General features: G+C 55.9%; 1 protein-coding gene across 1 annotated transcript; it reads right to left on the bottom strand.

Annotated features, from left to right (window-relative positions):
- Positions 1-90: 90 nt before the first annotated feature.
- TFIP11 (tuftelin interacting protein 11) lies at positions 91-14,822 on the bottom strand. The gene is made up of 13 exons (XM_077761670.1): positions 14,750-14,822; positions 12,014-12,231; positions 10,337-10,490; positions 9,889-10,045; positions 8,201-8,328; positions 7,308-7,460; positions 4,354-4,881; positions 4,165-4,271; positions 3,421-3,589; positions 2,957-3,200; positions 2,359-2,501; positions 1,722-1,887; positions 91-493 (listed from the first exon to the last, which is right to left on the bottom strand). The coding sequence occupies exons 2-13, from the start codon at positions 12,220-12,222 to the stop codon at positions 138-140; spliced, it is 2,514 nt and encodes an 837-aa protein (XP_077617796.1). The 5' UTR covers positions 12,223-12,231; positions 14,750-14,822; the 3' UTR covers positions 91-137.
- Between the last annotated feature and the right edge of the window lie 1,418 nt (positions 14,823-16,240).

The following is a 16,240-nucleotide window of genomic DNA, read 5'->3' as shown; positions in this document are numbered from 1 at the left end:
ACGTGCCTCCCCAGCGTGATGCTTCACGTCCTTTCCTGGCAACCTGACCCATAGGGACATCCGGATGCGGAGTCACTACTCTCTCAGGGCTGTTTTCAAACACTGTTTATTCGTGCCCATGCCCAGCCCACCGCCCTCTACTTGGCCATGTCAATCAGGCTCTGCAGGGAGGTGGGCACCCAGGTCTTCTCACCCTGGACAAACACCACCCCCCGGTCGATGTAGATGACTATGCGGCCAAACGTGTAGAGCTGCTTCCCTTCGTGGCGCTTCCCAATGACCGGCATGAACACGATGTTGTGCTCCTCGGCTTTGGTCTCAATGAGGTCCTTAAAGTTCATGGGCACAGAGCTGGCGGCCACACCGATGCCCCTCTGGGCCATGTTCTCCGCCTCCCGCCGCTCCTGCATGGCCTCGTACTGGAAGTCCTTCCTGCGCTCCGTGTGGGTGAGGTAGGCGATGTTCTCCCGCGCCCCGGGCTGCATGTAGGCACCTGGGGGGCACAGAGGAGAGGGGGTGAGGACGGGTGTGCCGGCGCACACGGAAACAGACTGGCCTGGCAGACCTGCTTGTGACTCCGTGAGGGGTGGGCTCGGGGGCACAAAGCACCGATACAGGCGGCAAGCACCTTGAGGGAGCTCCGGCAGCTGTCCGCCGCCACAGAAACACCGGGATGATGTGTAATAACCGGGGAGATGAGCATGAAGCAGCACGTTAATCCTCCCCTGGACACCTGACCACACACAGCCTGTCCTAGTTCTGTTCCTAGAGGGTCCGTACAGGCCCAGCCCGGGAAGGATGCCGAATGCAACCAGGGAGCTGAAACAGATGCTGAAGGACAGCACGGTGCTGCCTGGTGCTGCCAGGCGTGGATCAGAACAGCTCTGGGAGGGGGCCTGGGACCAGAGTGGCTGAGGAAGAGTTTCTAGAGAATGTGAAAAAGGGATGGCCCATTGACGGACCTGGGTGAGAGCACAGAAGTACACCTACCTCGTTAGACAGAATATATGACCTATGAACTTGACTTTCGTGGAATAGACTCAAAAGATTAAAGCCTCAGGAAATATAAATTAGGTCCCAGCTGCCACGCTGGCTAACCCTGAACAAGCGCTCGGCCTTGAGGAGCTTATCTGGGAGGCAGGGTGGCCTTCACGTGGAGATTTGAGCGCACCGTGACACAGGACTGACTCAGCTGGTCGGGAGCTGGGGATGGATATTAATTGGACAGGCACCAGCCCACAGCCAAGACAACAGAGACACGGCCTGCACGGTACGGCATGCACACCGTAGCTGACCCAGCCCCCAGCTTTCTAATAAAACCCGGAAGTGTGCAGTATGACTCGCAAGTGCGCAGTGTGAGTGTCTCACACAGAAACAGGCCAGGCGGGCTTAGCAGCTGCTGGGTGTCAGGCCACGCTCTGACTGCAAGTGGAGGGCAAGCCGTTACGCGTGAGTAGCACACAGAGCTATTCACAGGCGTGCCAGACAGCATGAAGAGCCACAGGGCATTGATCATGAAGGTGGCCCCAGGAGGCCCCCTGAAGTGACTCCAGCCACAGTCCGACTCGGGCCGGGGCAGAAGCCCCTCAGGGCTGGGAGGGCCAGGCAGCGTGCTGGAGCGGGTGGCCCACGGGCACCTGAAAACTCTGGTTCTGTGTCATTTACGCATTCAGAAGCACAGCGCTCAGGGCCAGGATGCCCAAAGCAGACTCCCCACTCACCAACGTTGGAGGACACCGCCCTGTTCATGATGTCAAGTGCTTCATTAAATTTGTCCTTGACAGATGGGTGCGCCAGCACTTGGTCTGAGAACATGGACTTCCAACCCAGGTACCACTTAGTGATCTCCTCGTAATTGGGGCTGTTACTGAGCCAAGAGCACAGCACCTGCCAAAGAGAGACAGATAGGAAACGTGCATCCATCAGGCAGCAAAACTGCCAAAGGGGCCTTCTGGTCTGTTCTGAGTGTGGTCCTGCAAGCTGGGGACACCTCTAGGGGCTGGGAGGGGCTGAACAGTCTGGCATTCAGAGTGTGGAATTGGGAGTTGGCCTGGCAACTCAGTGCCTTGACCGTGAGCTCCCTGAACTGCATCCTTCCGTCTAAACGAGAGGGATGTGCCCGTGCCTCCCCCAGAGTTTGGGTGTGAGGAGCAGAGGTAACACACGGCAAGTGCTTTGCCAGTGTTCAATAAAGGGAGGTTGCTGTTATTATTGCTTATCTTTGTCACACGTTGTAGCACTGGTACCTGACAGCTGTCCACGAATCGACCTCCTGGTCAGACCTTGGCAGAAAACCAGGGTAGGGACCCTCCCTGCCACCATCCCACCCTTCAAAGGCCACAGCCGCGCAGGGTGTACCTGAAGCCACTTGGGGAAGAAATGCTTTTCAAGAAGGCCCACGAGGCTGGAGACGGAGATCATCCCTTCCCAGTCAATGACCCAGTAGAAAGCGTCCATGTGCTGCTGGTGGGGGTTAATGACTAATTCCCCGAGACACATGCCTGCAATAAAGGCCAGTCTTTGAGGCAGAGCCACAGACGCACAGAGCAGAACCTTCAGCGGACAGTGCCAGTCCCTAATCCATTTCTGTACATCAGCCCCAAGCCCTTGACACAGCAGCTCGTAAAAACCATTCTTCTCCATAACCCAGAAGTAACTAATAACGTATTTAAAATCAAATGCCACAAAAAATGTCAGAACACCAATGTTTCTCATGTGGCCAGAAGCCCAAACAAGCCCAATTAGGAAGCGGGAGGCATGCAGAGTGGGATGTCCGCGGTGACGGAAGAACACCCGGCACATTCACACCCCACCTCTGGGCCCCGAGCGGCGCCGTGTGCCGAGCTTTGGCACGGAGCTCCAGGGGCGGGCCTCACGAGGCACAGAGCACGTTGCCGCCGGCCAGACACCAGGGCTGTGGGCCACTGGGCCTCGCGCACCTTCCCCACGTGCTTACCCAGCTTGGGCACAATGTTCTTGACCATGAACGCCTCCCAAGAGCCGGGGGTGAAGACATCTTTCCAGGGCTGCAGGATGAGCTTGGCTGAGGAGTCGCTGGGGTGCCACTTCTGCAGGGCGCTGGACAGCTTGCTGCGGATGGGCGAGTAGAGCGGCTCGAGGCGCGCCTGCATGAGGGGCAGCCACGGGTGCACCCACGAGTGGATGGGCACAGTGTCCGTCAGTGGGTTCCAGCTTTCCACCTGCGGAAGCAGTTCACGGGGTGCTGTGCGGTCCATGCCCGGAGGCCACGTGCTCTCCTGGCCTCAGCCCACAGGCCTCCGCTAGGCCAAAGACACCCATGCGACTGACTGAGATCTTCTCAACGGCACCAGTTCTGTCTCACTAGACAAACCGAGCATGGGGGGACTGGACAGGCGCCCCAGTCCCTGCTGATGGCCGCCCCCATGTCTCCGGACCTACCTCCTTCTGCAGCTTGGGGAAGATGAGCTGGTCCAGTATGTTATCTAAGATCCACACGGGGATAATGTGCACCCAGCTGTCCAGAAAATCCACCATTGGGTCACAGTTCCGTGGCTGCCACTGGGTGACAATATTTCGAACAAATGGCATCCAGACTTCCCATATCAGCCTGCAGGAGAAGAGAAAGGGCAGAACAGCAGCACTGATGGGGTTTCGAAGTAGACACGGTCCGCCACCATCCACCCTCCAGAGTAAGGAAGCAGCAGCACTGGGTCCGAGCACAGCAAACCAGCCCAGCCCCCAGACCTGTGCCCCTGGCGGAGCCCGCCTGCTTGGCAGGGATGCTGTGGGGTCACAAGGGTCCCTCTCTGGGACCGCGAGCCTCCCTGACTGGAGCTCTAGGAGCAGCTGATGCCTCCCTTCTCGGGTCACAGCTTCAACGACCCTCATCTTAGAGACTTCTGCTTCCAGCCCCTCCCATCCCCCAACTAGGTGCGCATCCTCTCTCTCCTGCATTGCGGGGCCGGTTTGCACCCTGGCTTTATTTGTCCACTTCCGTACCCCCGACATGCCTCTCCCCCCTCTCTCCCCTCCCAGACTGAGCCGTCTGCCTCACTCCCAGAGGAAGGCCGCCGGGCACAGCACAACACTCAGACACTGGCAAGCACGGGGTGAGTGAGTGGATGCGCGGAGGCCAGTCCCCGCCCCCTCAGTGGAACTGCCTCCTGGGCCCTGTGCCAGTACCTGTGGAAGGCGTCTGCCGAGAGGTCCTGCCCGCCGTGAGACAAGAGCTGGTCGTTCTCGAGGAGGCTTTTCCACCTGGAGATGACCTCGGTGCCGTACGCGCAGTCCTGGGGAGAGACGCAGCCATCACCAGAGCACCCCCACCCTGCGCGGCCTCTCCGAGCGGGGCCCACCCTGTCGGCCACTCACCTTGAGCGGGTCCCACTCCTTAAAGTAGTCCTTCATGAGCGGGTAGACGATGGCCACGGCCAGGTCCACGCGGTCGGACATGCGGTACTCCTCGTAGTACTTGTCCTGCAGGGTCTCGAAGACGCGGGCGCACTCCTCCAGGGTGAGGGGGTCGCTGCAGCCGGGCTGCATGCGCCGCTCGCACTCCTCCACCATCTCCAGCACCTTGCTGAGGTTGGCAATGACCCGCTGCTCGTGCTCCAGCACCTCCGACATCTTTTCCAGCTCGTGCGAGAGGCTCACCACCATGTCGCGCTCATACTGCAGCTGCCGGTCACTCTGGATGATCTCCTGCTCCGTGAGGTCGATGAGCAGCTGCAGGTTGTGCTCCAGCTCGGGCAGCGCAAAGCCCGGCGCCTTGGCCTCTTTGCCGGGCTGCGGCGGCTGCTGAGACTGCGGCGGCAGCCCGTCGTCGGGGACGCTGTGCTTGTGGCTGATCTGGCTGTAGCTGTAGTAGACCTTCTGCTCCCGGCCGGTCATGTCGATGACCTGGGGGAAGGCAGTAGGGGGGGCAAGTCAAGGCTCACCATGACACGTGCCCTGTGACCATGCGCGTAAGGCCAGGCAGGGCGCCAGTGCCCACGAGCCGGTTCCCCATGGTGGAGCCCCCGCCACAGGGAGAAGGTCGGGGACAGGACCACTCGAGCAACCCGCAGTTCACACCGGCTCCCTCCAGATGAGACGGGCAAGGCTTCCTAGGAAAAGCCATGAAACCGGAGCGCGGACTACTCAGTGGAAACGAACATCTACTGTCATGTAAGGCAGAGGCTGTACTGATGGAAGTGGGGAATAAGCCACCACATAGGATCAAAGTATCACATTCGGGCAAAAGTGAACAAATCAGGAGACTCTAGATGCTGGTGAGGATGTGGAGAAACGGGCACCCTCCTACACTGTTGGTGGGAATGCAAACTGGTACAGCCCCTCTGGAACACAGTATGGAAGTTCCTCAAAAAGTTAACAACAGAACTCCCCTATAACCCAGCAATAGCACTGCTAGGAATTTTCCCAAGGGATATAGGAGTTTTGATGCATAGGAGCACATGTACCCCAATGTTCATAGCAGCACTCTCCACAATAGCCAAAACTTGGAAAGAGCCTACGTGTCCATCAACGGACGAATGGATCAAGAAGATGTGGTTCATCTACACAATGGAATCCTACATGGCAATGAGAAAGAATAAAATCTGGCCATGTGTAGCAACATGGATGGAACTTGAGGGTGTTATGCTGAGCGAAATAAGTCAGGCAGAGAAGGACAGATGCCACATGTTTGCACATATTGGTGGATTAAGAGGAACTTAGTGAAGGACCATGGGGGAGGAGAAGGGGAAAAATAGTGGGGGAGAGGGAGGGAGGCAAACCATGAGAGACTCTTGAATGCTGAGAACAAACTTGAGGACTGATGGGAGTCGGGGGGAGGGGAAGGGGGGTGATGGGCATGGAGGAGGGCACTTGTGGGGATGAGCACTGGGTGTTATATGGAAACCAACTGGACAATAAACTATTTAAGAAAAAAAGATTAAATTCAAAAAGCAAAGTATCACATTCGGTATAACAAAAATGCATATTTAGGCAGAGAAAGAGCTAGAAAGATGTGTATCAAGATGTTAAGACTGGGGGTGCCTGGGTGGTTCAGTTGGTTAAGTGGCCGACTTCGGCTCAGGTCATGAGCTCACGATTCGTGAGTTTGAGCCCCGCATCGGGCTCTGTGCTGACAGCTCAGAGCCTGGAACCTTTTTCAGATCCTGTATCTCCCTCTCTCTGACCCTCCCCTGCTCACACTGTCTCTATTTCTGTCTCCAAAACAAATAAAACGATAAAAAATTAAAAAAAAAAGATGTTAAGACTAGTCACCTATGGGAAGGAAGGAAAAGAATATTTCTGCCTCTATTTCCTAATTGTCTAGGAAGTGCCATACACTGCTCCGTGATAATAAAAAACTTGTGTTTTAACTTAAAAACAAAACAAAACATGAGAAAAGGTTATTGCACAAAAGCACCCTTAAGTGAGCATTCAAGAAAACAGGGGAACCTGGGGAACCTGCTGGAACACAGGGCCCGCCAGCACCTGAAGTAAGGCCGATCCAAGAACCACGAGCACTGGAACCGGCTGGAGAAAAGTAAACCCGGGGCTCCCACACCTGCCTCCACCCACGGGCCCCTGGTCTCAGGTGAGGACCGGCACGTTGGAGTTTCTCACCAGCCCTCCTGGCCGGCAGCGAGCGCACAGCACCTTGACACTGGAGAGCCCCACGCGGTGACCGTCTGTCCTACGCCAAACTGCACCAGACAGCTGTCACCCTCGTCCTCTGGCCACTCGGGGGAGTAACGGAAAGCCCAGGACCGGAGGCACGGGACAGCGTGCCTGGAACGGACTTACAACCGCAAACACTCCAGTGCCAGAGGCCCCGAGGGCTGTCCTGTGTGAGCTGGCGCACCCTCTCCACTGTTCCAGAGCCTTAAAAACCTTCCTTCCCACGTTCAACCTGGTGGTTTTACTACAAATCTATGCTTAGAAAACAAAGACGAGACTTTACACAAACCGGCCTGAACCAAGCAGGGAAAAGCTGACGGTCCAGGACAGGGCTAGACCAAGTAGCCTAGCATTTCACTGTCTGCAGTCACACACTCAATAAAGGTGACGTTCATGCTGAGGTTTCCATAACGGAAATGTTTTCAGGTCGTGGACTGCACGCTTCAGGAAGAAGGGGCCGGGTCCTGTACCACTGCTGCGTGACGCGGAGCACCCAGCACGGGGCAGGACTGCGCTCACGGGGCACACGCTACTGCCAGGAGAGAAAGAACAGAACAGAGCAGGCCCAGAAGACCCCCTGGGCCCGAGAGACCGATGGGTGATTGCCTAGACTGGGTGTGTTTCCCAGCGTCCCTCCTGGATCAGGACAGGCCTCGTACCTTGACCTGAGAAATCTCCTTCTGGGGGGCGGAGAGCTTCTTACTGATCCTGCCCTTGGCCTTCAGCTCTTCCACGGTCTTGTACGAGTACTTGGGCTTCTTCTTGCTTCCGCTGGGGTCTTTCCTCCACTGGCTCAGTTCCTTCTGGAACTCCTGAGGCAGGGGGAGGAGGTCACTCACAAGGCAGGCTTTCTACAGCAGGAGGGGTGGCTGAGGCCATTCACAGACCCCCACCAGGCGCGGCCTCGGGTTCTGTGCTGAGCGCCATTGCCTGCGGGACACTGAAACCGTCTCCTGACACCCGACACCCAGCCCCTCGTAGAAACAGAAGATTCAGAAAGCAGGCGCTCCAGGCTGGACGGAGAGCGGAGAGACTCCGGCTCACAGCTGGCCCCCCGCCTCGCTGCAGACCAAAGCTGGCACCTACCAACGGCCTCTGGGGCTGGTGGTGTGGCCCACCCGGTATGTACACTTCCTCCCCTCCCTGCTCCGTGTGCTGCCGGCCCCCCCACAGCCTCCTCTACAACCTCTCCGCCACCGGGCTCACGACCAGCCCCAGGCCCACCGCCTTCCCCTGCCGGGCATCCACGGAAGTGTTTCCTCGTGGACAGGCCTTCCCTGAGCGCCCTACGTCACCTCCCACGATCCCCCGCCTCCCTTCCCACTCTGACGCTTCCCAGCACCTCCTGCCCTCACCGCCCACAGCGCAGCTGCCTGCTGACGGCGTCTGGCACCAGGCTCGAAGCCGTTCCTCCTGGAGGTGCCCCCAGCCCCACGCCAGGCAGACCACGTGTGCGGCAAACCGCCAAAGCCAACAGAACGAATGAGGGAGCGACCGACGACGACCGGAAAGGGCACGGCCATCACCCGCCCGACTCCTGACTTCTGGTTACCTCTTCTGCTTCTTCTTCTGAGTCCACCACGGGGAAGTCCTGCAGGGACTGAGTGGTCCGCTCTGAGCCGTAAGCCCCCACGGCCCCTTTCCCCTTTCTCTGTTTGGCTTCAATTGGGTTGATGATACCTGACAGGTTTCAGCAAAAGGCAAAGACGTTTCAGATCACAGTGATGGTGTATTTGAACAAGGCGCTCTGTGAAAGCACCTTCCTCGGTCCTGACGCAGCGTAACGCAGCCCAGCAAGGAGGGCTCTCCTCTGCCCCCGAGCCCTGTGCGGGTCCCACATGATGGGACATTTCCGAGTACTTGTGGGGCCGCACCCGAGGCTCAGACAGCAGCTGATCTAGGCCCTAAATACAGAGTTTTGTGCCACTTTGGACTCGTCCTTTGGGGATACTGGGAGAGGGGAGACCTGCTCCTACGGAACTGACTGGGAGCTCTGGTACACTGTACCTGGAAGAAGGTTCCAGGGAGGCAAGTGAATAATTCGCCGGACATACTGACCGAATGAGGCGAGGTGAAGCGGCAGCTCAGCATGATAGCCCGTCCGCTTCACCAGGTAGCTCTGTCCCTGGACCACGCTTGCGGTGGGGCAGGCGGAAGCCTCGGAAATAACTGTTTTCTTCTGAGAGGGGAGAGGCAGGGCTACCGCACTGCGGTGAAGCCTGCCCGCCCCCCGTCAGCCAGGACTGCTCCACGCTCAGGGCAGACCTTCGTGTCCTCCGCGCCACCAGGTGGGGGTGGACCGGGGCTGCAGCCACCACTACCGTTTCCGTCCACCTGCTGGCTGCTCCCGGGAACCAGGACAAGGAGCGGGAGAGCGGGCTTCTGCGGGAGGAGCCCGAGTGCTCGGCTTGTGCAGCTTTGGTGACGAGTCAGGGACGTGTGACAGGAGCTGTCTGGACGGGGCTGTGGCCTGGGGCCAGGAGGCGGGGCTGCTGAGCCCAGACAGGACCCCACGTGGGATTAGCTCAGCCAAGTTTACAGCCACACAAGGGCGCCTGGGTGGCTCAGTCAGTTAAGTGTCTGACTCCTGATTTTGGCTCAGGTTATGATCTCACAGTTTGAGTTCGAGCCCCAAATCAGGCTCTGACTGACAGTGCAGAGCCTGCGTGGGATGCTGTCTCCGTCTCTCACTTCTCTGCCCCTCCCTCACTCACAGGCTCTCCAAATAAACAAACTTTAAAGAACAAAAAGTTTGGGCCTACAACCCAGTGTTCTAAACCCTTTATCTTCAGAAAAACACAAAAAGACCACACAGTTTCACGGATGTTCCCGGACCACGGACTCCTATGCCTGCAGGACCCAGGGAACCTGATGTAAAGTGAGCACAGGGGGCAGAGTGCTGCCCCGAGGCCCTGAGCACAGTCCAGGGCAGCTAAAGCCAATTCCCACCAGCCAAAGTCAAAACTTGCAGGTGAAATTACATGTTTGTAAATACTGGCGACAAGCTCGTCTCTGAAGGGGCACCAGTCAGGCCAAAATGCAGCCTGACATCTGCAGCCCATGGGGCCGCTGCCTCCTGCTGTAACAAGGCTTCTGCTCAGCTCTGAGGGAGCAGACAGCCCAGGGGCAACGGCGCACCAGGCCCACGGGCCACCCGCACTCTGAGGAGAGAAACTGCAAGCCACTCCCCAAACCGCCCCCCTCTCCCCTGCCCCGTCTCCATCCCGCGCGGCGCCCTACCTTGGGCATTCTTCCCGAGCCCCCTGCCAGGGACATAGCCCATCTTCTGCAGCAGCTTCTGTCCGATGCCTCTGGTGTGCCTTTCCCAGCTGCCAAAATCCACAAAAGGCTTGGTCCCTCCTGCAAAGCCCTTCTGGCTGGGTTTAAAATTACCGCCCTGAGAAGGAAAAAAAACAAAGCATAGTTGACAGGGAGGACAAAAAAAGGAAAAGCTAAGAAAGCTTGCTTGGGCGATGGGGAAATGACCTGGCAGAGCATTATAAACAGTGTCCTACAAACCAAAAAATAGATCTGTGACCTGTGTCAGGTGAGCAAAGAGCCCACGCCGCCCACCTCACGCCTCGCAGAAACCCGCCGTCACAGGGAGGAACCCACACGAGCCCCCCTGTGGGCTGCATGCCCTTCCACGCACGTTACTAAGGTCACAAGACTGAAACAAAGGTGCTACCGTCTTTAACTTCTTGGGTCCAAAATCCTTCGGAAAGTCGTCCTGCTTAGCAGGCTTCTCCTCATCGTCAGAATCTTCCAGCTCCGCCTCCTCTGCTGCCCCTTTCTTGAGGCCGGCGCTGATGAAGTTCACTGGTGCGGAGTAGTCTCGGGCCCTGTAGGCAAACACAGGGCCCACGGGGGCTGTGAAGAACCTTCTGCAGCCGTCCCATGTGGGAGCTCTGCTGCCCAGAGAGCCGCTTAGGGTGGACCTCCAGGGATCCATTTTAAAAGAGCAGTAATACATTCACTTACACCCAGATCCTGTGACCACAGTACCAATGCCTGATGTGTTCAAGTCAGCTCTGCAGTTCTCGAGGTCAGTGCAGGCGAGATTAAAAACGCAAGACATCATCTTGCACAGCATGTGTATCGATTATGTCTCAGTAAGAGTGAAATGAAAGAATGCAAAATACAACAACACAACTTTCCTTTTACATTTTTTTAAAATGCTTATTTTTGAGAGAAAGTGAGAGAGTGTGAGCAGGGGAGGCGCAGAGAGGAAGAGAGAGAATCTCAAGCACCCTCCGCTCTGTCAGCGCAGAGCCTGATGTGGTGGGTCCTGAACTCACGAACCGTGAGGTCATGACCCAAGCCGAGATCAAGAGCCAGAAGCTTAACTGACTGCGCTGCCCAGGCGNCCATGCAAAAACTGCAGAACAAGTGAAAAGCCAATAGATGTTGGCTATTTGGCTACTACTATCTTACAGTTATGTAATTCCTGATGTCTGATCCCTCTGTCGTCTACTTTAGATCGCCTTGCCGGAAGAGAAAGGACTGTACCCATCTCCATACTTTCTCCCCAGACCGTGGGAAAAAGGCACAGTCTCAATGGGCTGCAGTCTACAGGCCACAGTCGAAGACAAAGAGACAAACCCAGACTTGCCACACACTCGGGTCAAGCGAGCCGTGGCCAGTGCACACACGACTTCACACCGAGGAGGAAGACTGTCAGCCTGAGCCCTCATCTCCCTGCCACCAGGCCTGCAGGGACCCTGTCTCGGCCTCACAGAGCTCCCTCTCCCACTGGGGCTCCGGGCCACTCCTGCGCACCGACAGGTCTTCACCGAACAGGACCGTGCCCGATGGCATCCGCTGTCCACCAGACTCCCGGGCCTCTGCACGCACTATGCTCCCTCTGTCCGCCCCCGCCTGCAAAGCTTCGGCACCATGTGGACACCTGGTGCGCCCCCTCAGCAGCCTCCGCGTCCTCAGGGCCCCCCACCACCCTGGCCACCCTCTGTTGCCATATGTGTTTAAGCATCGCTTCTCTCCAGAACTCTTCCCTCACCTCCCAGAGCCGGCCAGACAGCCTCAAATGTACCCCCTCAGGTCCCACACTAAAGCTATAAACTTCCACCGGGTCAGTAGTCAGTTAGGGCCTGTCTCCATGCTCTGGTGTCGGGGCTCCCGGAGCGCAAGGAATGGGTGTACGGCACAAGACTGAATGCGCACTGACGGTTAAATCAGCAAAAGAGCAGGCCTCCAGCCCAAAGAGGACGCTGAGCCTCCCCGGCTGATGCTGCAGCTACGGGACTCAGGAAGGCCAGGAGAGAAGTGTATTTAGTGGGTTACACCCCCCCCCCACTCCCTCTCCATCTTCCCCCACTTCCCCAAAGCAGCCCCATGCGGCCAGTACCGTTTGCCTCCAAAGCTGGGCCTCTCTTCATCCGAGTCCCGCTCTGCCCACACTCCATACGTGGCCTCTTCCTTGGTCTGCCGGTGCCGCTGCCGGTTGGGGTTGAATTCATTCTGGAGATCCCAGTCGGTGATCTCGAAGTTCTCCCGCTCGTCCTCGTCATCATCCAGGTGGCCTTCACCATCCCGGTACAAGTGGGACAGCGACATGGCCAGTCACTAAAGGAAGGGATAAGAAAGGCACGCACGGTTTGTGGTGAGTTCTGGAAGCCGCAGCTGGCTTCCCCGCGTCCCTACCCCTTGCTCCCTTCGAATGTCCTCCAAGCCCAAAGCTTGTTAACATCATCGCTACAATTCAATAGAGCAGACACTGAAAACATACTTTAGGAAACAAACCGTATTTAAGCAGGTAGGACAAAAGAATAGTCCCAACACTGTATGTGATTCTTAAGCAGCTACTTCTCTGTCCTAAAACATCGCACATCCTCGCGTATACAGAAACCACATAAAAACAACTGGTGTGCTGTTCTCCTTATTACTGCCTCAGAAACTGGGAGGACATCTTCCGGCGTCCCGGATTATTCTGTTGTAGCTGCTGCTGAGGAAAGTTCTATCAGGAGCCTTGGCGGTCCCAGGAGTGACTGTTTTTACAACATGCTTTCTTTTCTTTTAATTTTTTTTAATGTTTATTTTTGAAGAAGAGAGAGAGAGAAACAGAGCATGAGCAGGAGAGCANGAACAAGTGAAAAGCCAATAGATGTTGGCTATTTGGCTACTACTATCTTACAGTTATGTAATTCCTGATGTCTGATCCCTCTGTCTACTTTAGATCGCCTTGCCAGAAGAGAAGGGACTGTACCCATCTCCATACTTTCTCCCCAGACCGTGGGAAAGAGGCACAGTCTCAATGGGCTGCAGCNACTACTATCTTACAGTTATGTAATTCCTGATGTCTGATCCCTCTGTCGTCTACTTTAGATCGCCTTGCCGGAAGAGAAAGGACTGTACCCATCTCCATACTTTCTCCCCAGACCGTGGGAAAAAGGCACAGTCTCAATGGGCTGCAGTNGGAAGAGAGGGAGACACAGAATCTGAAGCAGGTTCCAGGCTCTGAGCTGTCAGCACAGAGCCCAAGGTGGGGCTTGAGCCCACTGAACAGTGAGATCGTGACCTGAGCCGAAGTCGGCCCCTTACGCCACCGAGCCACCCAGGCACCCCTATAACATGCTTTCTGAACTGTATTACTGGGTGAGACTTAGTTCTCTTCCCAGATCATGAACCTCTTCCGAAGGCAGCAGTAATTACAAACACTACCTCAGCAGACAGCTGTGTACGGCAACGGACAATTCAACCTCTGTCGCTGGATGATGAGATTCGGCTGTCTCTTTCTTATAAATTTATTTTTTAAGTTTATTTATTTTGAGAGGGGAGGGAGGGGCGCGCACACACACACACACACACACAGAGAGAGAGAGAGAGAGAGAGAGAGAGAGAGAGAGAGAATCCCAAGCAGCCTCCAAGCTCTCCCCACAGAGGCTGTCACAGGGCTCAAAACTCAGGAAGTGGGGCTCAAACTCAGAAATCATGAGACCAACGTCTGAGATGAAATCAAGAGCTGGACCTTTAGGACCCTTAACCCTTAGGACCCTTAGTCAACAGAGCCACGCAGGCAGCCCACAGCAGTCTCTTTCTTAAATGGATTAACCACCGCACCAACCTTTGAGACTGCCTTGTAAAGCAGATTAAACAACATGGTGCTTAAAAAACACTTAGCTCGGAATAAAAATGTTCAAGGAACAATAGCTGTTACCGTAGCCCCATGATACGTTCATCATCATTACGGGATTAGGGAAGGAACCTAACACACTGCTAAAATCACAGCCAGGGTTCAAATCCCAGCTCTGCCAGGTACTCAGCGTCTGAATATTAAAGGCACACGAAGCACCAAGCGTGGTGTACTACACAGTAACACGTTCAATATGTGACAGCAACTGTGATTCTTACCAACCAGGTGCTCACTGCAAGCAGCCCTCAAGGACAAGGAGTTCACTACTTCTGGTCGCTTCTGTCACAAAGTTCTCCCTGCTTGGGGCGCCTGGGTGGCTCAGTTGGTTAAGCCTCCCACTTTAGCTCAGGTCATGATCTCACCGTTCGCAGGGTTTGAGCCCCGCGTCCGGCTCTGTGCAGACAGCTACGAACCTGGGGCCTGCTTGGGATTCTGTGTCTCCCTCTCTCTCTGCTACTCCCGCGCCCATGTCCTCCCTCTCCCTCTCCCAAAAATAAACATTAAAAATTAAAAACACACACAAAGTTCTCCCTGCTTGCTCTACTCAATGGCACACGGGTTGGGTGCAGCTGGGCTCAACCTCAGCCAGCAGTGCAAAGAAGGGCAATGTCCTCAGGGGAGGTAGGGAGTCCCAGATACACGGGAGTCAGTAATACCGCAGCCCCCCTGGGGAATCAGCAAAGGACTGTCAGGCGTTACAGACCCTTGGCAGGTACCGAGTACCTGCCGGACTCTTCAAGCAGACCATCTACCGTAAGCAATCAAGTCACTTCTACGACACGGGCACTGCTGGCGTCCCCGCCCTTCCCAGAAGATAAACGAAACTCTGGGAAGTCGGACAACGTACCCCGGGTTCTACGCAGGCAGGGCTCGAAAGNTCCCTCGCGCACACTCCCACTGGCGGGGACCCCCTGCGCTCCCCGCTCCCCCGCTCAGCCCGGCCCCGCTCACCTCTCCCGGGTCCTGCCGACCACAGACAGCGGCTCCGGGCGAGCGGCGCGCCACTACAGGCGCCAGAATCCGGATGTGCCCGGACGGCGCGCCGGAAATGACGCGAAACAGCGGAAACGGCGCGCTGGTTGCCATGACAGCAATGGAAGGCTAGCGCGGCCTCGGCTCTAGAGGGGCGGGGCTGAGATGCAAAAATGAAGGCGGGGATTTCCAGGGCCTGGAATGGCTGGCGGTTTATTCCCCACCTCGCAGGCATCCCTGTAGCGCCCGCGGGGTGTGAACGAGGCCGGGCCACCTTGGCCTGCGGGAACTCCCTTGGCCAGCCTGAAATGAAAAATCTGTAAAATGGGGATATAGCACTAGCTCACTGGGTAGATAGTTGAGAGGAACAGCGTGAGAGGGTAGAGGGGCCGGGGCGCGGGCATGCAAGCGGGAATAACGAAGGTCAAGACTGTCTCCTGATAGTACTTGACAATGAGAAAGAATGAAATCTGGCCATTTGCGACAAGGTGGGTGGAACTGACGGTTGTTATGCTAAGTGAAATAAGTCAGAAAAAGATCTCATGTTTTCACCCCTATGTGGAATTTTAGAAACTTAACAAGACCATGGGGGTAAGGGAAGGGGAAAAATTAGTTACAGAGAGGAAGGCAAACTCTAAGAGATTCTTAAATAGAGAGAACAAACTGAGGGTGGATGGGTGGGGTAGGAGTGAGGAGGTGTAAATGGGTGGTGGGCACTGAGGAGGGCACTTGTTGGGATGAGCACTGGGTGTTGTATGGAAGCGATGAATCACGGGAATCTACCCCCAAAACCAAGAGCACACTGTATAGTGTATAGGTGACTTGACAATAAATTATATTTAGAAAACAAGACTGTCTCCTGTATCTTTAGGGTCCTTTAGTGTAAGCACCGTCATGGGCACAGAGCAGTAGCCTTCTATAGAAGCTCGAGAGAGAGCGCAGGAATGAATGAGCAAACTCTAAAGGTCCCAATTATTCCCTCCAGGAGATCTCGCCGTTCTCTTCCTTTCCAGCCAGTTGTTAAACACATTCATTCATTCACTGATTAATCAAAATGTACTGATTGCCAACCCTGTGCTAGGCTCAAGGGATGCGATGAACAGAACAGTCCAAAGGCACCAGCTGCCTCTGACTCTCTAGGCACACAGGCTCTGCAGTCCCATCTCAGCTCTGCCACATACAGCTGCGGGCCTCCAGCAAAGTCACCCACATCTCTGGAAGCCTCTTTCCTCTTCTGCAAAATGGGTGAGGATCCCCGAGATAAAACATTAAGCAGTTCCAACTGTACCTGCCACACTGTAGGCGCACTGTAGGCGCTTAGGAAGCATTCGCTGTTAACTTCTGCATATGTTCCTTCTCACACTGTCTCCTCCATGTGATGAAGAGTCAAGAGGCAATTGTTAGCGTACAGCACGTGCACCTGACTTCTAGTCAAAGATGTGGGTCTACCTTCCCGTCGTCGTGACGAAT

This window comes from Crocuta crocuta, unplaced genomic scaffold (genome assembly GCF_008692635.1).
Source record: "Crocuta crocuta isolate KB4526 unplaced genomic scaffold, BGI_CrCroc_1.0 scaffold348, whole genome shotgun sequence".
In the NCBI taxonomy this organism is placed as follows: domain Eukaryota; kingdom Metazoa; phylum Chordata; class Mammalia; order Carnivora; family Hyaenidae; genus Crocuta; species Crocuta crocuta.
Note: the sequence above shows the minus strand (reverse complement) of the source record. Positions and strands in the feature narration are given on the sequence as shown.

Excerpts from the sequence above, each read along its gene's own strand:
- TFIP11 (XM_077761670.1), bottom strand. The coding sequence starts at position 12,222 with ATGTCGCTGTCCCACTTGTACCGGGATGGTGAAGGCCACCTGGATGAT. Across the intron at positions 10,491-12,013 it reads CCCAGCTTTGGAGGCAAACG|GGCCCGAGACTACTCCGCAC; the intron begins GTACTGGCCGCA and ends GTTTGCCTACAG. Across the intron at positions 2,502-2,956 it reads GAACATTGTGCCCAAGCTGG|GCATGTGTCTCGGGGAATTA; the intron begins GTAAGCACGTGG and ends CCTTTATTGCAG.